Source organism: Marmota marmota, unplaced genomic scaffold, assembly GCF_001458135.2.
Source record: "Marmota marmota marmota unplaced genomic scaffold, marMar, whole genome shotgun sequence".
Taxonomy (NCBI): Eukaryota; Metazoa; Chordata; class Mammalia; order Rodentia; family Sciuridae; genus Marmota; species Marmota marmota.
Genome location: NW_026000261.1, coordinates 4,515,853 through 4,539,811, shown reverse-complemented (window position 1 = coordinate 4,539,811; position 23,959 = coordinate 4,515,853). Strand labels below are relative to the sequence as shown.

At 36.2% G+C, this 23,959-nt stretch overlaps 1 protein-coding gene across 4 annotated transcripts in view; it reads right to left on the bottom strand.

The window, feature by feature from the left end:
• Chrdl1 (chordin like 1) overlaps positions 1-23,959 on the bottom strand; it is a 110,400-nt gene that overhangs the window by 68,963 nt on the left and 17,478 nt on the right. For all 4 annotated transcript variants that reach the window (XM_048796851.1, XM_048796852.1, XM_048796850.1 and 1 more), the window contains exons 3-4: positions 17,447-17,559; positions 14,383-14,476 (exon numbers count right to left, since the gene is read on the bottom strand). In XM_048796851.1, the coding sequence (XP_048652808.1) occupies positions 14,383-14,476; positions 17,447-17,559 (207 nt within the window). The remainder of the gene's footprint in view (positions 1-14,382; positions 14,477-17,446; positions 17,560-23,959) is intronic.

Below are 23,959 nucleotides of genomic sequence, written 5' to 3'. Positions count from 1 at the left end.
TTGTTATGCCTGTTACCCCCACTACACTATGAGCTCTTGAGGCAGAGACTATATATATATATATATACACACACATAGGTAGATAGATATAGATATAGACATATAGGTATATATATATATAGATATATAGATATAAATATATAGATAGATATAGATATAGATATGAATAATCTGATCCAAAGTTTGTATTTCGTAAATGTATATGACGTGGATGAATAAATGAATGGATAAACTGCCATCACCAAATCAAGGTTAGGTGTGGACTGCCTTCACTGAATGTCTCTGGGTAAGGCTGCTGTCCAGTGTTTCTCAATAGGGTTACCACTGGAATTTTGTGTGGGACAATTCTATACTGCATTGTGTTCCTACTCATTGTGGAACACTTAACATCTTTAGCTGCTACCCACTAAATGTCAATGACATTCCCCACTATATCACTGTGACAACAAAAACAATTCCAAAACTCTGGGAGAAGTATTGTGTATGTGTGTATGGAGATGATCCTCTTTGGTTTGGAAGTGGCACCACATCAGTGGCTCTTTTCCCTGATCTCATTGGTCTAAAAGGCCCCTTATAGTAGGATCATGCTGTGCTCCTACAAGAGGTGCTAGAAGATGGCCTCTGACCAGAGCAAAAATTAGTAAGTAGGGACCAAAATAGTCCTGGTCAGCAAACAGGAATCATGGCAGCCTAATCAGCATGTAACAACACAGAGCAAACAATCCTGCTCCCTATTTTTATGATTTGGAAGAAGGATGGGTCGTGCCTAGTCAAAAAAAAATTAAAATTTTTTAAAAACTTCAAGTTTTCCAATCAGTTCAAGGACTTTTTGCCTTGTCTCTGAGTGCATTCTCAGCATTACCCCATGTTTCTGCTAAGGGATTTCTCAGCTTTGAAAAGAAGGTTAGCATTGTTGTGTAGTATGTTCATTAGGCACCTCTGAGAACTTACAGGAAAATAGAAAGGCAAGGCAGAAGTGATGCCATTTATTTATGCCTTCTGTGTAACAGTCATTAAACTTGTCACACTTTCCTTTGGACCTTCCACATCTTTTTCCTTAAACTGGAGACCCATGTTCAGTGTTTGGTTATGGGGTTTCTATTGGTGGCACCCCTGGGAATGTGTATCAAAATGCCAAGGTTCCAGCTTTGACCATAGTATAGATATGCCCAAATGTAATCTGGGTATGGGATTTAAATTCCCTTCTTTTCAGTAATGAACATCATCTTGCTTTCATTTACCTACTTTTCAAAGCAATTTCCCACATCAACATTTTTGTTCACTGTCAATGTAAACCTTAGGAGAAGGTAAAAATTATCACTCAATTTACTAGTTGGTACAAAAAAATCTAATCTGTGAACATACCACAGTAAACTGAAGAATTTCTTTTCTGGCCTCATATCTTTCTCAATCCATGATAGCACAGTCCACCCTTACCTGGAAGAGGGCATACATACCTGAAAGGATCAGAGTTCCCCTCTCTTTTCTAAAGGTGGCCTGATCTGCCTGACTTCTTGGAAATACATGGGCACTCTGGTCAGTGATCTAAGCTTAGAGCTAGATGGTTTCATCTACTTGCCAACTTACTATGCACTCGGCAGCTTCGAGATCAAATGCCTCAAATGACTCACGTGCCTTCTTACTAATTTCAAGGGCCCATCTAGAGGACAGAGGGCACACCATTCTGTAGACTTTGGTACTGCTCTGCTTTGTACAAAAAAATAAAATAAAAAGACAAAACCAAACACCAGGAAGACCAAAACTATATAAACAACTACCTCACATGCAGTCAAATACGTGTAAAGAAACTTATGCTTGGTCACAATTTTTCAAGGTCATCTTTTTCATATTTTTAATTTTTATTTCCATATTTTAATTATACATAATAGTGGGATTTGATAAGGTCTTTGGATCACCTTTGCTTCTAATCATAACTATCTCAAAAAAGTGAAACTGTAACACCATTGAAAGGATTCTATGCTGGAAAATGTTTTCAACATGAATGTGCAGTTGAACTGATGATTATAATGCAAACACCATGTGACCACCTTGTAGATGCAGAGAGCACATTGGCAGCACCCCAGAAACCTTCCTACCCCACTGGAGGTCACCACCATATTGATTAGTGTGCTAAACATTTCCTTGCTTCTCATTGTAGTCTTATGTACATTTGTAGTCTTATGTAGTCTTATTTATGTACATCCTCAAACAATATAGTTTAGTTTTACCTGTTTTGAATTTTTTATTAGTTGAGTCGAAATGCATGCATTTGTAGATTTTGTGTGTCTTGCTTTTACTCAGCATTAAGCTAGAGCTGTAATATGCTAACTTTCAGATGACTCTTGCTCCCCTTATTCATGCCTAGAAGTACCTCTTTGGGAATAACATTCTTATACTGAAGCTAATTTCTATTCTATTAAAATAAACAAATAAATTACAATAATAAATGAATACACCACATCAACCCCTTTTGGAGATGGAAAGAGAAGCCATTTATTTTTCTGAAGCTCACTGAAGTCCTCCCTTTCTTTCACCAGGGTCAGTAATTACAGATTTCCTTCAACATTGCCTCATGGATTTATACTCTAATCCTTTAATAATCTTTCTATAATAGAATCATATTGAATGGCTCCAGACATGAATTCCCTCATGAAGCAATCTCCAGAGAGGCCCTTTTAGAAGTGTACTTCTCCATATAAGGGAAACTGGGATGCATTTATACCATTATGGATTCCTCCAAAAATAAATGGCAAAAGTTGATGGTAATCAGCTCCTAAGAAATGATACTCTCTGACATACATTAATAAGAAATATGTTTGCCTTTCAAAACTTAATATCTTATACAGTCATTAATACTATTTCCTGTTTGCCATATCTGCCATTGTCAGAGACAGTGTGGTCTCTTCATTCTATGAAAGGAGCACTGAAAACCAATAGTTTCGAGATTCCACTGAGACCCTTTTGCTTGCCTCCTGACTTCACTTCCTCATCTGTATTATCAACCTCCTCCCAGGTGTCTTCTAATATTTCTTCCCCATTTAAAAAAGAAAGAAACATAGCGTGGATGAACCTTGATGACTGTGCTACATGACATAAGTCAGTCACAAAAGGTTAAGTACTATATGATTCCACTTCTATGACATACTTAGACTAGTCAAATTTACAGAGATGGAAAATTGACTGGTGGTTGTCAGAAGGTGTGGAAGGGGAAAAGTTGGCAGTTTGTGTTTAATGGGCAGAGGGTTTCAATTTGAGAAGACGAAAAAGTTCTAAAGAGGTTGTTGGTAGTTTTACAAGAATATGAATGTACTTGATGTCACTGAACTATATAGTGGCTTACATAGCTAATTTTATGTTGTGTATCTTTTATCTGATAAAATATTTTTTGAAAAGTGAATAAAATGTAGGAAGGAAGGAAATTAATAAGGGAAACACAATAAAGTAAGGGGGAAATAAAGCATGTTTCCTCTGTTCTTTCCTTAAATATCATTTCTCTTCTATTAAAATAAGAAGTGAATACACCCATAAACCACACAACGGTGAGTATGGGCTCTGATTTGGCCTTAGATCCCTGAGAGCCTGATCCTGTGAATTTGGATAAATCAAAGCTTATTGAATTTATTAAAGGAAATAAAACAAAACTTGCAGAGATAATTATTGTATCGTCACGTATTTTGAAAATCTCTGCTCCTTTTCTTCTCAATTAAACTAAAATCCAACCAAACCTCTTCCTACCCCTCCTGAATGCAACTTTGATGTATCTTAAAGGATACAGTACATATGTTTTATTTATAGCCTCTCTATAATTGTAGGAGTACAACCCTAGAAAACTCCTTATAAGCAGCCACATGTACATTGCTAAACTACTTTCCATTCTCTGGTTCTTAGCATGTATGGGGCAAACACAAGAGACAACAAACACATCAAGACATTTATAAAATTTAATACTTGGATGGCCAAAAATGGAGTCCTGTGAGGAGGTAGATTTTGGAACACATTTCAATAACTGACACCCTAAGTCTGCCAGTTTCTAAAGTCACTTTTAGGGAACAGCTGATGGTGTAAAAATCTAAATACAAAAATCAGACAAAATCATTCAATAAAGACTGTTATTTATCTTAGTGGCTACAAATAATCTGGCAAACCTTTTGGGTTATAGTTATTTTCCATCCAAAATCCAGAAGTGAAACCCTTTGGCTCTAGACAACAGATAGCAAAGATATTTGGTTACTTCAAGAACATATTGGTTTTAAATTAATAACCCCAAAGTAAAAAACTTGAAAGCTGGTAACTCATCCTAGAAACAACTATGTCCTCTGCCACGAATAAAAAATTTATCCTTAACATTGGGGAGAAGCTTGGTGCCCCGCAGGACTGTAGAGAAGGGAGAGCCTGATGCTCTAGTTTCTTCCTTTGACTCCCTGCTCCTCCATAACTCTTCCAGTTACCCAAATCCATCTAGCAGCTTCAGGACTTTTTTCTCCAATACCCACCTCCTCTCTCTGCAATCAAATTCTGCTTTCTAAATCCAGTGTTTAGATTAAGTTAAAATGATTAGAGAGTTAAGTTGCCACTTCCAAAGGTAGACACATGAATGTATCAAGAAGCAAAGCTTACATGAAAAGGGTGAAACTGTAATAATGACAATTGCAGGTGTCAGGCAACTTGGAAGAGAACTGGAGATGAGGCTGATCTGATGGCTCAATGGGTCTTGGAATCACAGGTCACAGGAAATCAAGGTAATAATCATCTCCTCTGCTTACTCACGTAGAAATCAGGCCCTGGTTCAAGGGTAAGCCCTGCAACTAGGATGAAAACCCACTATAGGACATTTTCATAATCCTTTCCTTAAAATACCCTAGATGTGACTCTTTGGAAACAGACTAAGCTGAAAACACTGATTTTATTTCAAACTATGTTGATTGCTTTTCCCTTTGAGAGTTTCATTTGTTTATCAGCAGAAATTCCTGGGCTAATTCCGAGAAATGCCATTCATTTCTTGCCAACAAGTCATGAACAATGGGTGGGGTAGAAGGGGGAGCTCCCCATGGAGGGTCCTGCTTCTGGACATGACAGCCAGGGGCTGTGAATGTGCAAAATGGCAGAAGAGAAAGGCTTTGGATGGGATCCCTGGGAAAGAAGAGGAGGCAGACCAGATGGCACACTATGTACATGCTACTACGGGGTTGGTCCTGGGGAAATGCCACACAAGCAAAATGTGTTTCCAGGGTGCCTATGCTCCCCATTATAACAGAAACAGCATTGTCATGTTTTCCATAGCCCTTTGCAGAATTCACAGGGCCCTCTATTCCAAGGTATTGCCCAGGAATGCTCTCTCACATGTCCTGACCTCCATTCTCAAAGCCTTTCCTGGGCCCTATTATTGTAGTATATTCTCCAGTGTAAGTGATTAGAATGAATGTGGTGTTTTAAATGCATGGTACTCACTACAGATCAACAGAAGCAGAATTTCTAGCACAGAGGCTGGGAGTTAGCATTTTACCAAATTTACCTAAGGTTACCTTTGATCATGTTAGAATTTAAGTAACACTAGCTTCAAGTCTTGTGCAAAAGTGATATGCTTCCCAAATGAACATCTGTAATGAAGTATGTACCAATAGCTTATTGCTATAACAAAAATAACTTTTGGGAATAGAATGGCATAATCTAACACTTCCTAAAACACACTAAGGAACACTTATCCTACAAAGTGCTCTATTAAAAATGACTCCTAGGGCTGGGATTGTGGCTCAGCAGTAGAGCACTCTCCTAGCACGTGCAAGGCCCTGAGTAGGATCCTCAGCATCACATAAAAATAAATGAATAAGGGTATTGTGTCCAACTACAACTAAGAAATAAATATTCTTTAAAAATGAGCCCTATGGCTGAATAAATTTGAAGAACACTGCATCATACATACTTCTCTAGTAGATTCATACTGTGTAATAATAAATTAAAGGCTCTGAAAAGTCCTGCATTAAAAGAAACCTTTTTAAGTTTCTCTAATTCAGAAACTCAAATTTATCTGACCATATAAATATTTTCCCTAGTAAACCCTAATACTATTCCATAAAATTATGTTCCTGAAAGCAAACTTTGGGAAATACTGTCTAAACCCTGAAAAGTAATTATAAAAATAGATGTTTCTCTTGTATAGAAAGCAAGTGGAAGATTTATTCAGGACAAATGGAGGCCTCTTGATATCCCTCAGGAAGTGCCACCTCTGCACCTTCTTGAGGGACCAATGTTGGTTAATATCCACTGAAAGAAATAGAGAAAGCAAACAGTTTTGCTCTATCATAATGGAAAATTACATTTTTTCCCAAAATCCTTTGTTTTTATGTGACACAGGACTTTAGCATGCTAACAGGAAATCATTTTTCTTCATTCATTTTTATTGGTGTATTATAATTATACATAATAGTGAAATTCATTATGCCATACTTATACATGCACATGACATAATTTGATCAATCTCATTCCCTAGTAAATCACATTCTTTCAATGAAATCAAGTTATATAGGCAAAGATGATCTCACCTTGCAGGAGGCAAGTTAATTGCCACTTCTTTGGAAAAGGTTTTAACCCTTCATACTCTGAAAAATGTCCAAGGACTAAGTGTAGAAGAAAAAATAGAAATAAGGTATAAAGACAGTTAAAGCAGTTTAACAAAGCAGTCAGTATAGATATGGAGGGTATAGTGATCAACAGTGAACATCTTCTTTGGCAACCCTCAATAATCAGTTTAAGAACAATGATAATAACAGCATAATGACTGTAATAGAGTAAAGCCTCTGCTATCTAAACACCAATATTCCAGGATCCTTAAGCTTTTGATTAGCTTGGGATTCCAGAAAATACTTTTTTTAGAAAAGTGTAATCTTTTGCAGGCAAAGAAATGGCATCTGACCGTTTTGCATACTAAAGCTAGGGTAGTCACCTTACTAAAAATAATAGTCTATTTGACTGTTGTTGTTTAAAAGTAATTGACCTTTAAATATAATCCTAGAAGCAAGTGAATACAGAATTCAATAGAGAACAAAAGAAGAGAGAAGAAACTGAAGGGCCATTGGACATGGATAATGACAACATTAGCAAATCAGTAGCAAAAATGTCACTATTTTAAAAGCCATGACAATTGCAATCAGCCATCAAAGAGATGAACCAAAAGAAGATGGGATGGTCTTAAAATTGGGGAGAAATTGTTTAATCAGTAAAACATAGAATTACCAAATGGCACAGAAACCTCACTCTTAGTTATATACCCAGAATTGAAAACACATGCCACACAAAAATACATACCCAAATGTTCATAACAGCATAATTCACAGTAGCCAAAAAGTGGAAACAACCCAAATAACCACCAACTGATGAATGGATAAACAAGTGATCTAACCATGCAGTAGAATATTATTCAGCCATAAAAAGGAAAGGAGTACTGGCATGTGCTACAGCATGGATGAGAGCCTTGAAACCATTATGCTAAGTGAAAGGAGCCAGAAGCCAAAGACTGCCTACTGATGATTCCATTTGTATGAAATATAAAAGAGAAAAATCTACAAGGAGAGAAAATAGATTAGTGGATGCCAGGAGCTGGAGTGAGGGGGATGAGAAGGGACTGTGTAATGTGTACTGGGTTTCCTTTTGGAGTGGTGAAAAATTTCAGGAACTAAATTAGTGGTGATGGTTGCACAATATCATAAATGTTCTTAATGCCACTGAATTGTACACTTTTAAATGATAAATTTTATGTTATGTGCACTTTACCAAAATTAAAAAAAATAAACCCCCTCTTGAACTTTTGCCCTTTGAAAAAAGAAACTTGAAGAAGCAAAAAAAGTCTCTCTCCTCGATTACTATAATACAGGAACTCACAGACACACCATAAACCTAGATTCCCCTTCTTATATAAATAAATGTATGAGATGGGAAGAAAGGGGAACAAAATCTTTAAGGTCAGAGCAGAAAGCCCAAAGAATAGATACAGAATGGTCACGTGAATTAAAACATCTATCTACCTCAACTTATGTAGTCCGTTTCTGCTATATAATGAATTTGTACAATGTAAAAATGTTTATATTTGTTTTAAATAAGAGGACAAGGTTAAGAGAGAAATTGCCTATGTTCATACATAATATTTCTCAGCAAACGATTATTCTGCATTACCAAGTAACAGTAGCTAAATGCCAAGTACACTAAACTCAATTGAAATCAGGAAGCATAAAGAGATACAGTAAACACTCTATTATATTCCCATTCACTCTACTACATTCTTTTTCTTGGTTCAGTTTGACAGCATGCTATCTTTTAAGTATATATTACATGATTCTCCTGTATATTGGTGAATTTTTCTCTTGTCTCTATAAATCATCAGCCTTAATCCTTTCTTATATTCCTTTGCTTCCATCCAATGTCACTATTTTAAAAGGTGAAGTCTATATTTCCTATATTCTTTTATTTATTATACAAGTAAGCTCTTTTCAAACCATCCTACTATTTTATTAGTATAGTTGTTTTTTAGTACTCTGGTTACAAACTTTCCTAAGTTTTGAGTGGTTTTCTCCAATCTTGTTTTTTCCTTAAGTCCTGTTATTTTTCAGTGTATAATTTTGCAGAATGTGAGGGTTTTCTGAAATGCATATTGCACTGTGGCAGTAATGCCTATGTTTGATAGCTCACTCAACCCAAATACTACTGAAAGAGAAATGACTTAGGGCTCCCAGCCTTTCCCTTATGGGAACATGGCGCATTGTTGGAATTTAGAAGCCTGGGCTCACCCCAGGTGCCTCTCTTGGCAAAACCACACTGTCACTATCCCTATTAAAACTATATGACAGAGCCAAACTTTTTCACACCTAACCAAAAGGAAACATTGTGGATTAGGTCTCTGGTAACCAGATCAAATCAGTTATTTTGGCAATTTTATAACAGCTCTTTAATAACCCAGGAATGCTGGAATCCCTCCAAGGGAACCCAAATTTATTAATTCTGAATCACAAATTCTAAGTGGAATGACCATAAAAAACCCTTAGATAATATTATTATTTAAGCTCCTGGTCAGTATAAAAGTCTCTTTGGTGATAAAATTATGTAAAAAACAAAAGGAATGAAGTTGTGCTGTTTTTCTGTAGTTCCTCTCTTTATACCACTTCATTCCACCAAAAGATAGGGAATTTCATTCCTACGTGTTTCTAATTATCAGGGACCAAACAGAGTCCTACTAAGAGATCAGGATGAATTTAATGATCTTCATGACTTGTGCAGTTTTTTTTTAAAATGTGTATTGAATGGTTCATAATAATTATATATCAAACTGGGATTCATTGTGGCATATTCATACAAGCACATTGTGACTTTTCCATTTAAAACGTTACAGCCTCCATGTAGCACCAACTTCTTTGGGCCCGGTAGAGCCCTGTGGTATGTGACCAAGACTTGACCTCTGCCACAGAGACTTGGACAAGTTATGCTGAAAAAAAATTCATTTGCTGTTCATGGAAATGAGTATATATTTCTCTCTGGAAACTCTGGAAAAGTAGTCTGTATACTCTGATTGCCATGGTTTAACCAGAGCTGCAGGAGAAAAACCTCAAACACAGGTGAGATGCTTAGATAATTCAAGGGTAAGGAGTTTAAAAAGTCAGAACTCTGAGAAACAGAGAAAAAATGGAAATAGACAGCTCCTCCATCTTTTCCAATGGAAAAATTCCTGCCTAAACATGGCAAGTAGGACTCCCCCATCAAGTTTGTCACTATCTAGATAATGTTCCTCCATATCATACTGCTGATATAGGACTGTACATAAAAGTAGTGCCTTATGTATGTCACTAACTGGTTTTCTCTTTTGGACAGAAAATTTGTTCATCATCTTGGCTTTAAATACTCCTTTTTTAAGTGAGGACATTTTTCACAGTGTCTTCTATTAGATTAAGACAGAAAATGAGAGCCCCTTCCTTTGACCAAACATTTCTGTGGCCCTGAAGGCATGAGTTTCTTCATGCCTAATATTCACTGGGGTGGAAGGAATACAGAGAGTCATCACATCCATTGCCCTAGCTCAAATCAGGGCTGTGCCAAGTCTATCTCAGATGGGTGGGTACATTTTATTTCTAGAAATAGTAAAGAGAGTAAAATACTCTAGTCATTTATTTCAGAATTTAACAACTGTAGCCCAAAGGCCTTCCTTTATCAAACTCCATTCTTCTGTGCTATGATTTAAACCCACTTGATTTTGTTTTATCTTTAATAGAAAGATTAGTTGCATTCTGGTTCAACATGGCAACGATAGTACATGAGAAATCTTTTCCAAACAGAGAAGAGCAATGATGTGAGAAGTTGAAAAATGAATGAAACTTTAAAACTGAAAAATTACAGAAACAAAATGAAACTCTTTGTGGAATAAAATATAGGTAGAAAGAAAGATCAGTAGTTAAAGGGGGTCAAAAGGCAGTTGAGGCTACATACAGATAGTTGGTTCTAAACAGCTCCAGTGAACTACAGCCTGCAAGAGGCTTCCTACGTGAAAGTGGTATGAGGGCTTAGATCTTGAATGTTCCCCAAAGGCCCATGTGTCCAAGGCTTACTCATCATTATATGGCATTATTGGGAGGTGGTGAAACCTTCAGGAGGTGAGGCCTAGTGGAAAGAAGTTAGGTCACTGGGGGAGTGCTCTTGAAAGGAAATATTGGGATCCCAGCCCCTTTCTCTCACACTTTCTCTTTTTCTCTCTCTCTTTCTGCTTCCTAGCTGCTACGAGGTGAAATGTTTCCTCCAGCATGTGTTCCCCACCATGATATACAGACTAACCACTTACTCAAAGGCAAAAGGGTCAGCCAGCCATGAACTGAAATGAGACTGTAAACTAATAAAATAAACCTTTCCTCTTCTAAGTTGATTTTCTCAGTATTTTATCACCATGATAGAAAGCTGACTTATGTAGCTGGGTAACAGGGTCACACTTCTCATATGTAATAAGGGGTTGACATAGTTCTGCCCACCCAAAGTTGTATCCTAAAGCACACTGATTGTCCAAAGTAGGCAGTTGTACCTGAGGTACCAGTCCAAGATCTTCGTTATTAGCGAGTAGCACTGCACAAGAAAACAGGTGGAAACAGATCACCTAGGTATGAGGAACACAAGCTGGGACACTAATACATAACCTGGTTTAGAGCTAAGTGAGCCACAAAGTCAGAAACAACAATTCTAGAAAGAAGGAAGTGCTTATGCAAGACACAACTCCCAGAGATATGAGCTTTTAAACAAAAACTAGAAAATTAAGAAAAAATTCAGAACTAAGAAGGGTTTCCAAGAAACACAAAAAGGTTCAGAATTTACATCTAAATAAATAAAGATATTAGAATGATATGAAGTACACTTTAAATGCATTTAAAATACTATGAAGAAATAAAAAAAAAATAAGATCCCCAAAATAATGTGGAATTACAGAAGAACAACTAGTAGATATTTTTAAAATAATTTGTAAATGTGGAGAAAAATATATTTATTGAATATAAAATAAACAGAAAAACCCAATAGATGAACTAAATAGTATACATGAAAAAATACATGAATTGGAGTATAGAGTTGAAGTAATAACATTAAGTATACCGAGACAGAAAAATAAAGGAACTATTAAGAGACATAGAAGACAAATTAAATGAGATACAAAGCATAAAATAAAACTTTGAGAATAAGAAAAAAAGATAGAAAGTGAAAAGGGAATGTTTACCAAAATAATGACGGCAAATTGAAGAGGAAATTAAGTACTTTGACTGAAAAACATCATATGCAGAGCTGGCTAAACAAACATAAATCACATATCTACACATCTCACCATGTGCAACAAAGAAAGAAAAAAGAGAAAATATGAAAAGCTAGACAAAGAAAACAAAAAGACCTACCAAAAAGTATAATCGAATAGTAGACTTTTATTAACAAACAAAAGAAGTCAACAAATCATTTACTAATATCTTCAAAGTACTGAGGGAAAATGAACATGCCCGATTATCATTCAAAACTCAAGACATTTTTGCATATAAGGATTACAGAACTTTAGCACTATTATCCTTAGAAAGATCTTGCATAGTTAATAAGAAGTACAATGAACTGACAAGGAAGTGAGCTGCAAGAGCAAGAAGGAAAACAAAAAGGAAAGCTTGTTTCTATACTCTGTAAAATGAGATTTTTAAGTCTTAAAAGAAAATGATGTTCAATTCTTTCCATTTCCTGTCCTCTGGGATTTAGGACCTCAATTTTTATGGTTTTTATTGAGCAATACAACTATACACAATAATGGGATTCATCATGATGTGTTTTTGTTTGTTTATGCCTTTATTTTATTTATTTATTTTTATGTGGTGCTAAGGATAGAACCCAGTGCCTCACACATGCTAGGCAAGCACTGTACCACTGAGCTATAGCCCCAGCCCACATCATGATGTTTTTATACATGCACATAGCATAATTTGACCAATTTAATCCCATAATTCCTACCCTTCTCTCCTCCTGATTCTCTTCCCTTACTGTATTGTTCTCCCGTCTATTTTCATAGTATCCCCCTTTTTATTTCCCATTTCTCCCTAGCTTCTATATATGAAAGAAAACATTCAACCTTAGACGTTCTGAGTCTGGTTTATTTCACTTAGCATGATGTTCTCCATTTTCACTCATTTTCCTGTAAATCTCATAATTTCATTCTTCCTTATGGCTGAGTAAAACTTCATTATGTATATATATACCACATATTCTTTATCCATTCATCTATTTACAGGCACATAGGCTAGTTCCATAACTTGGCTATTGTGAATTGCACTGCTATAAACATTTATATGCTCAGTTCTTTGAACATTTTTTTTTTTGCTTCAAATAATTGCTGGCCTATACTTTCCTTTATTTCTCAATACTTGCTTCCTACCATCTGCTTCCCAGGCAATTGGGGTAGGTGACAGCCATACTCTAGTTTATGCTTTACTAGGTTCTGTGTCATGGCCATGCCATAGTGGTTTAGATAGTTTCCTATAGTATTAGACCACTTTTGGAGAATTCTAGGAAAGAAAGCTTTTATAAAGCAAGTTGACAGGTTGCATGGAAGGTTAAAAAAAATAACAACCCCAGAATAGCCATTTTATCAGAAATATTACTCCCATTTACCAGAGCCTCTCATATATCACACCCTTGTAATCCAGCTTAAGCAGAAACAAATAATCATATACAAAAATAGTAAGCCTCATGTAGGAATTTATTCCAAAAAACAGTTTTCTGATTCATCATATGCCAAATCAATCTCTCATATCTTGAAGCATGTACTATTATCACCAATACTCAGAAGGATAAACCTGTGACCTGGTAAGATCTTTCCCATCAGGGGAAGAATTGCCTGTGTTCATCAGAGTGTATTCACTGATGCAGAAAAGTATAATTTATAAAGAAATAGCAATAACAATGCCAAACTAGGGATACCAATAAAGCTATGGATCGATCATCTCTAAAAGAATTTTCATCTGTACATAGTTACACCAAAACTGCCAACAATTTTAAAGCATTCTCTGACTCCTTAAAGTCCACCCAAGAACCCAGAATCAAGAACTTTTGTCCTAGAGGGAAACAGAATTGACTTACAGGATGACAAGGCTTCTACTTCACAGATCCGAAGACTGTCACATAGCTTTCCTAGGACTGCTGTTGGGAGCACAGACATTCTCTGAATCTTTCCATGCTTCCACGCCTTTGGTGTGGGAACCAGGCTCCAGTCAGACATGAACAGTGTCATTGATGGAGTCCCTGCCTCAGAAAAACACCCTAACCACAAATCATGAAAGTAGTGGTCCTAATGGTCTTGTGAAAAAAGTCTCTGCCTGGCTCCCCCCAGAGTTGCTCTTAACAGCGTGTACTTAATAACCATGCAATGTGGAGGAGGTGACTATTCAACAGGCAGGCAGCTTTATACTGTCATAAACCTCACTGGCTCAGCTCCTTATGAACAGCCCCTCATCATTTCGAAGCTATGCTTGGATGCAATTCCAGCACTAATTGCTGCAATGCTGCAACTCCCCTGGTGCCTGCTGCCCATGGCAGGAAGAGGCTGTTTATGACAGAAAATCTCTGAGCCACGATTCCCTTCCCCCAGTTGATATCCCCCTTCAAATGATTAAAAGCCCAATAAAAATTTGTTACTGGGTACCCAATAACTTATTAGAGCTTAGAATGTGTCCCGCTTGGGCTATAAACAGTATTTAGGGGCCAGTTTGGGCTGCCTAAAAGTGTCCTACTGTTATTTCTGTCTGGCAGTTTCCCTTCTGGGGAACTTAGGGTAGATGGGTTGAACTGGGTGAAGAGGGAGGAAGGAGAACCACAGATGGGAACAGAAGAAGCAAATTGGTTTACCTGGACAGCGAGGGCAGCACAGATGAGGGATATGCACAGGAGAGAGGCAATGAAGATTTGGACATCTGACTCGGCTGCAAAGCACATTCCCATTCTGAAAGAAGGAGGCACCAAGAAAGAATAAATATCTTTCAAAGGTCAGTGGGATCATGCCAGTTTGGAAAACAGTCATGCAGGGACTCACCCAGACAATGAATAACATTCCCAAGAAGCTGAATGCAATCAGCATTTTCTTTCCTTTCTCATCACTAGCACCTCTTCTGGGTTGGTTGATAGCTTACTGGCATGTTTTTCTAAGGCTGGATCACTACTGCTCCAGTTTTCAAAGACTACCATTAATTGTGGGAAGCTTCTTCTGGTCTGGCTCTGGGCATTTCTACCCTTCCCTAATTCTCTAGCTGCATGTCTTTTCTAAGATCCCACTCTGATTTCATAATCACCTATCCAATGCCATTTAAGGGAAAGAATGATGAGCAATGGGTCCCTCGAGTTGTTACCCTCCCCTGGGCAAGAAAGTATCCCTAACACATGGATTTTGGATTCTATGTAAGCCTGCCTTGGTCCAGTAGGCAGAGTGACAATTCTCATTTCCCTTTGCAGCCAGAATGTTTTCTGAGAACAAGCTAGAGTTAGGAATTGAGCTGATTATCTATTATGCCTGGGTGGGGCAACTGGGTCTCCGCCTGACTTACAATTACATGATCCCAAACTCCGACAGCTCTCAGCCATTGCTAGAACAAAGAAAGACTTTCAAAATACATTTCACATTTACACTTCCCATCCATAATTCATTTGAAGCAAGGGCTACTTGTATCTGTAAGGCTGTTGTAGAGAAAAGGGTAGTGAAGAGCATGGAGAGAAGATGCCTAGTGCATCAGCTTCTGGCATTGGGATCCTATTAACATTTTCACTGCCTTGCAGACATCAAAGCCTTGGCCCCCAAGGGTTAGCTGTCTATCTCCAATGTGTTGGGTCAAGAATCTGATAAAATTATGACAAACCAGGCAGTTAATCAGTCCCCAGGTACTCTATTTAATACATGCCCTATCCATTTAAAAGGGCAGGCTTCTTTTATACAAATTGTAATCACTTTACCACAACCTATTTTCCTTTATTATGTGCTTTCTACAATAAATTCTTGGAACGTTACATTTGGAAACACCACAGAAGCTTCTTATGCACCACACTTCTCAGAGACTGGTCATATCATCTGGAGGTGAGATCACCAAAGCACACCAAAGGCACACTTTCCAGGTGAGATCTAAACTGATCCTTAATGCTGTGTACTGAATTGTGTTCTAGGGTTAACCGTTTAATAATAATAATAATAACTACAATGATAATTATGATGACGGTGATGGCAACAGCAGTTATTGTTTCTTAGACGTTTATCATGACCGAACGTTGCTTTAAGTGATTTAAATGAATTAGTGATTTTAATCCTTGCCACAGCCTCATGAAATAGGTAATATCATTATCTTATTTTAAAGAAGAGGAAGCTGAGGGAATCTCAGAGAAGTTAGGTAACTTGTTCGAAACAACATGGCTCACTAGTGGCAGAGCCAGGGTCAGAAACTTTATTTGTCTTAAATCTAGAACCCATTGCTTCTAATATCTCCTAATATTACTTGAAGGTCAGGTTTCTGCATGCTTAAAATTGTTTAGTGTACAACCAGAGATATGAAAATTGTGCTCTATATGTGTAATATGAATTGGAATACATTCTGTTGTCATATAAAACATTAAAATTTTAAAAAATTAAAAATTAAAAAAAAATTGTTTAAATGGGTGAAAGGACTAGGCTTGGAAAACCCGAATTTCTGTTAAATGGAAGAAAAAAAATGCCAAGCTTCCATGTGAGTGTTCCTGCTCTAGCTCGGCAAGTGGGAGGAATTTCATTCCTTAAACAAGTCCTCAAGTAAGACAGTAAGAGAACGGTCTTGAATTTTTTTTTCCATATGATCAAAATTCTCAATCCTTAAGATCTAGTGCAAAGCTTCCTTTCCTAATTTGCTTCATGCACAAGTCCTCCCCCAAGGGTGATTTTACTCCCCAGGAAATTTGACTATGTCTGAGACTTTTTTGGTTATCACAACTGGGATTTGCGCTACTGACATTAAGTGGATCCACAGCAGAGGTGCTGCTAAACATCCTACAATGCATATGACAGACCCCGCCACAAAATATCTATCCATAAATGTCAAAAGTGCAGACACTGAAAATCCCTGGCCTACTACAATGATAGAAGCTTATTCAGGAAGATAGACCGTGGCTGTGATCTTGAGTAAAGACCATGGAAAGAAGGTGAAACTACCTGCTTAATTTATTACAAAGATGGCATTTAAACTTTCCAAATGCCTGTTTAAGTGATGTGATAGAAGCCAAGGCCAGGGCAAGAGAATTCTAATCTTCACAAGATACAGGCCAAGGTACCTCAGCCTCAGTCTTAATTAAAGTTATTAGCTGAGACTACATAAAATATACTCTCCCAATGAACCAGTATATAATCTGTCCTAATCTCCTCTCTTAAGGCAAGGCTTGGAAATAGTTTCCAAAAAATATTATGTCTTATAATCCAGAGATTATATTGAGCTTTATCCTAATATAAGCTCTTCTGCTTTCTACCACCATGCTCTATATCATTAGTCTAAAAGACCATAGATACCTGTCTATAGCAATTATTCAGAGATCCCATACAAATCAAGCCAAAAAGCAGTACAGGAAAAAAAACAGATTTTTTTTCCTTGCAATCTGCTTCATTTCTTTTTCCTTTTTCTTTTCTTTCTTCCTTTCTTTTTTTTTTGGGGGGGGGGGAAACTAGGGATTGAACTCAGGGGTACTTTACCACTGAGCTACAATCCCAGCCCCGTTTTTGAAAAATCTGACAGTAAGTTACTTAGGGCCTCACTAATATGCTGAGGCATCCTGCTTCAGCCTTCCAAGCAGGCAACACTGCTCCTGGCTCTTTCTTCATTTGGTTTAAGCCTTTATCACCTATACTGTCTGGCCATCTGAGCATTGCTAAAGAACAAACTGGGAAATTTTGAGTCATATGGGATTGTACCTCTGAGCAGATGCAGTTCACACAGTAAACCAAACCATAAGGTTCCAGGTAAGGATGCCATTTCTCACCCACTCTGTACTTCTTGTCTTGAAACACACAATATGTCTCTGAATCTGTGAGAAAGGAGATAGAGAAAATACTTGTTAGTAAACATGAACCAAGTCACAAAATCTAAAATCAATCATATATTCCATCCATTTTAATAAACATACATCAGGAGAAAAAGCATACCAAATATCAATAGAACCGTACTACTGGCTTGGTGTTTGATTGAATTCTTGCAATGACCCATAAAGTAAATACTACCAATAGTCTTTCTTTTATAGATGAGGATAATCAAGAAGCATATTATCAGTAACTGAAAGGAGACTCAAACCAAGATTTGTCTGAGTCTTAAATCTTAACTACTGTTCTGATATAAAGGTAAGAAAAGGTAGCATGTTGTGTGTCCATTTTTTTTAAAGTTAATGTTCCCCTTGCTTTGGGAATGCAAGTTAATGTCTGCAATGTGGATGTATCAGAACATTCTAAAAGCTGCTTAGTGATAGTGTAGAAGCAGTGGATTACACAATTTGTGTTAGGTCTCTGTAAATGGCCTTGACCACACATGCTAACATCATCCAATCATTAAACAAGTATTTGAGCATTTACTGTTTGTCAAGCACTGTGCTAAGTGCTAGGGACAAAACAAAGAGCAAAAATTTTTATAGATAGTCCCTGCTCCCATTCAGCTTATAGACCCCCTTTTGTATGAACAACTCCCAATTAACTCAAACCACACACTTCCCTTTGTTGGAATTGAAATTTGGGCAGCCACAGCTTTGTAGCATAGCACACTTGAGCTCATATACCATGTTACTTGTTTTATGTTTCATGGTTTATTTCTTCATCATAGTCCTCAAAAGTAGGCAACATTCATTCTTTACTCTCTATCCACCACACGGCCTAGCACACTGTGGCCAGTAAATGTAAATAATTGACAACTGATTGGTAAACTGAATTTCCAAATCAAGCAGTTTATCCTCTAACCCCATCCTCTTCCATCTCTTAATTTTCATGAAACAAGGTCAAAATAAACCAATACTCTTCTTGTAGCAAACATATTGCTTTCCCTCACTCTAGAATACATTTCTCTGATTATGGAAATCAAAATAGTTAAGAAAAGACACATAGACAAGAAACTGGGAGAAGATATTTTCAATAAATAATAAACAAGGTAGTATTAGAACATTTTTAATCATTCAAATCAATAAAAGAACAATAAATTCAATAGAAAAACTATTTAAGAACATGAACTGGCAATTTATGGAATAAGAAATGAAAACAAAGGATAAATATGAACAAATATTCAACCTCACTAATAATCAAATGAAAACAATACTGAGATAAATGCTCCATATCACTTATTGGTTTAAAGACGTTCTATAAATCTTTCCAACTAGCCAAAGGTTGAAATTTACTTTTCAAAGTTTTATTTCCATTTTCTTCAGAACCTAAGGATTCCAAAGACAATAAAGGAGAAAAAGAAGAGGGCAAAACACATTTTAGCCTGTTTTACATCATTACTACTGCAAATAGTAAACAGAGCCTAACTTCTAGTGACCCTAATAAAAAAATGTCATGCTAAAGGCCTATTCCCTCAGTTTCTTTTACCCAATACATCATGTCCAACTTTCAATCAAAAATTACAAACATACTAAAAGCCCAAAAACAGAGTCTGAGGACTTGATTTTCAAACAAATCAAGCACCAGAACCAAATTCAGATATAGCAGATATTTTGGAATGATCAAGCCAGGATTTTAAAATAATTATGTTTTCATTCAATCCCCGCTACTGCAAAAAATATCTTTAAAAATAATTAGAATTAATATGACAAGGATTTTAGTAGAAAAGTGTACAATATGCAATAATATAAGAGTAATGAAAACAGTTGAAAATTCTAAGAAAGAATCAAAAGGAAATTGGAGAAATTAAAGATATTGTAACCAAAAACAAACAATGCCTTTGACAGGATCATTACAGACTGGAAAATGGGAATAAATGATTGGAACATTAAAGAAATGCCAACAGAAAGCTCAAAAACTAAAATAAAATGGAAAAAAGGAACATACCATCCCCAAACTGAAAGAAAATAAGAAAACTTTTACAGATATATAACAGGGATACCAGAAGAGAAAGAAACAAAGGAAAGGAACAAAAGAATATTTGAAGCAAAAATGTCTGGTACTTTTCCCAAATCAGTGACAGACACCAAAGCACAGATCTAGGAAGCTTTACAAACACCAACTAGAATACATATGGAAAAAAAAATCTACACCTATGTATATCATGTTCAAAGTGCAAAAAAAAATCTGTTTTGCAAGGAATGTCAGTAGAAATTATTCAGAAAGAATAAAATGACATATTTCAGAAACTTGGATCTACATAAAAAAGGAAGATCAGCATATGCCTCTAATCCCAGAAGTTGGGGAGGTTACTGCAGAAGGATCACAATTTAGAGGCCTGGACAACTTAGCAAGACCCTGCCTCAAAATAAAACAAAAAGGACTGAGGATATAGCTCAGTGGTGGAGCAATCATGGGTTCAATGCCAATAAATATGTTTCTATTGATGAATCTACATTGACACATAACTATCACCAAGAGTCTATAGTTTATATTGCAGTTTACTCTGGCTATTGCACATTCTATTGGTTTTGAATAAATATATAATGACATGTATTCATCATTACAATATCATGCAAAGTAATTCCACCACCCTAAATTTCACCATCCTTTTTTCTTTGTCTATGCACTCATTCTTTCCCCAAACCCTGGCAACCACTGAACACTTTACCATTGCCATAGTTGAACATCTTCTAGACTGTCATATAGGGAGAATTATACAGTATTTAGCACTTTTAGATTGGCTTCTTTTACTCAGTTATATACATTTACATTTACCGTATGTTTTCTATGGCTTAAATAGTTCATTTCTTTTTTGCACTGAATAATATTCCACTGCCTGGATTTGCCAGTTTATTTATCCATTCACTCACTGAAGGACATCTTGGTTACATCCAAGTTTTGGCAATTATGAATAACTGCTATAAACATACGTGTACAGGTTTTGTATAGATACAAGTTTTCAATTCCTTTGGGTAAATACCAGGAACTCTTATTACTAGGTAGTGTGTTAAGTGTATGTTTAGTTTTGTAAGATACCGCCAAAATGTCAACCAAAGTGACTGGACCATTTGGCATCCCCATCAACAGTAAGTGTGAGTTCCTGTTACTCCACATCTTTAACAGCATTTGGTGGTGTTAGTATTTTGGATTTTGGCCATTCTTAATAGGTAGGTAGTGGTATGACATTTTAATCTGTATTTCCCTGATAACATGTACATGGTGTAGAACATTCTTTTCATATACTTATTTGTCAACTATATATCTTCTTTGGTATACAGTCTGTTAAGGACTTTGGGCTTTTTTAAATAAATGGGTTATTTGTTTTTATTATTGAGTTTTAAGAGGTTATTTTAATATATTTTTTGAGTAAGAGTCATTTTTATCAGATGTCATTTGCAAACATTTTCTTCCAGTCTGTGCCTTGTCTTTTAATTCTCTTGATGATGTCTTTTACAGAGCATAAAATTTTAATTATAATGAATTCCAGTTTATCGATTCTTTCTTCTATGAATTGTGCTTGTGATGTTGTATCTAAAAATCCATTGCCAAACCCAAACCCAATCACATTTTCTCCTATATTATCTTCCTAGGAGATTTGCTGCTTTGTATTTTACATTTAGATCTTTGATCCATTTTGAAATTTTTGTGAAGGGTATAAGGTTTTTTTTTAATCTTACTTTTATATATTTATTTTTATGTGGTACGGGGGATCAAAACTAGTGCCTCACACATGCTAGGCATGCACTCCACCACTGAGCCAAAACACATGCCCAGGGTGTAAGTTTTATGTCTAATTCTATGTATTTATTTTTTGATGCAGACATATAATTGGTCCAGAAACATCTATTGAAAAGACTGTCCTTGCTCCATTGCATTTCTTTCACTCTTTGTGGAAGATTAGTTGATGATGTGTATGTATATTTATGAGCTCCCCAATTATGTTCCATTGACCTATGTCTATTCTTTTGCCATTACCACATAGTTGTGATTATTGCACCTTCACAGTGTATACATCCTTGTATATAAATCTTTGAGTACCATGCTATTCTTAATAAAAAAATTCTTAGAAGCAGATTTCTTAAGTTAAAGATTTTGGATGCTTTCAAATTCACAATCTACATTGCAAAACTGACTTCCACAAAAGCTATGCTAATTTCCCTTCCCATTAACAGTGGACAGAGATAGATATTTTTCAGTGCTTAAAACTTTTGACATCCAGGCATGGTGGCACACACCTGTAATCCCAGTGGCCTGGGAGGCTGAGAGGATTGTGAGTTCAAAGCAGGCCTCAGAAATAGCAAGGTGCTAAGCAACTTAGTGAGACCCTGTCTCTAAATAAACACAAAACAGGGCTGGGGATGTGCCTCAGTGATTGAGTGTGCCTCTGAGTTCAATCCCTGGTACCAAAAAAAAAAAAACTTTTGACAATTTCATGTGGAAAATGGATGGAACAAATATTTTTTATTAGCAAGGATGAATATATATTCATTTTAGTAAAATATTTTATTCTACCTTTTATATTACCATTTTATGTTATTAACATAATGTATTACTATTTTGTTATATTAACATTTTATGTTAATCTATATTTCCTAAGAGTATGTGCTCAAACTCATTAATTAATTAAAAGAACATAGAAAACTAAAGAACTCTTTTTAGGCAGAAATTCTGTGTTTTTCAGCCAAATATGAGAAATATAACTTTCTTGTATAGACACAAACTAGACTTCTGCTCCACAATATTCTAGTAAGAGTAAGAAATAGTTTAAATATTTTAACAATCTCAGCATCTTGATCTGATGAGTGATGGTCAGGATATTCCCAAGACTAATGTCTAAATGTGGCATCTTTCCCTACCTTTGACATATCAGAGAGAGGAGAGTAACAGTCTATCAATAAATTTAATGTCTCATTAAAAAATACTGAAGTTATTTGCATTTCACATACACAACTTATTTTGACATTTCAGAAAAATCTAAGTAAACTTGGAAACAAATCCATGAAGGTGGTTCCTTCAAATGGCATTATTAGGCTAGCATAAATAGTAATAATTTCATGAGTCTGGAATCACTAATACTTTTTTTAGTTCTTTCTCAATAATGTATTTTATTTCTTATTTTTTTAGCATTTTTAAATTTTTAATTTTTTTCTAATTAGTTATACATGACAGCAGAATGCATTCTGATTCATTGTACACAATTGCAGCACAACTTTACATTTCTATGGTTGAATACAATGTAGTGTCACACTATATGTGCAATCATACATGTACCTAAGGTAATGATGTCTATCTCATTTCACCATCTTTCCTGCCCCCATGCCCCTCCCCCTTACCCAATTCAAAGTTCCTCCATTCTCCCCATGAACATCTCCCCATTATGGATCAGCATCCGCTTATCAGAGAGAACATTCAGCCGTTGTGGAACCACTAATACTTAAATGGAGGAAAACTAGAAGTTATTTTGTAGGATTAAATCCACATTGCAAAGTAGGACACAACCTGAACATTATGCATTTGTTTCTGTATTAATTTTCTTGCTTGAATTACTACACTCAGGTTGACATCAGATCTACCTATTTAAAATATGAAATTTGATGAGCTTTGCTATCAGCTATATGATTTGCATGATTGGATGATGTACTCCTTTCTTGAAGAAATTTGATAATAGAAGATATATACTTCTGGAAGACTAAGCAATCATTAAAATAAAATAAGCTATAAAACGTGGATTCCATGTGCATTTGTACATTTTTTAAACTCTCATTCAACTTGTTAAAGATTCTAACATGTAGTAAAGGCTGATTCCCAAAAGACTGTATGTACTGATGCCAAAAGAAGGGTATTCTTCATTACTTGTAAGCAGGTTGCTCTTCTCTGAAATATTTTTAAAACAGATTATTTCACTGAATATTAAATAAATCACTTTAATATGTCTGAGTACACCATTATTCATGAAAAACAGGGATAACCCAAACAACTAATTTCAACCAATATGTGCAATTTTCCCCCAAATTCAGTCTATAAAGAATATTGTTAGACAAAGTGTGAAAACTGAATGGTATAGAAAGTGGCAGATACGGGGTCAGGAACATGGCGGCGAGAGGGGAGGCAGCGCTTTCAGTACCTCCTCAACAACGGGATCAGAGAGACGCATGGATACGCTTAGATTCGACCTGCTGAGAAACTCCTAGCAAAATTCCACTAAAGAGAGACCGGCCGGGAATTGGAAGGATTTTTGGAGGTGACAGTCTGCGCTAGACGAGTGAATCTCCGCCATGCAGCGCAGAGGTCCAGACCCGCCAGCCGCCGCCCGCGCGACTCAGCGACTGTCGGCTGCCTGCACGC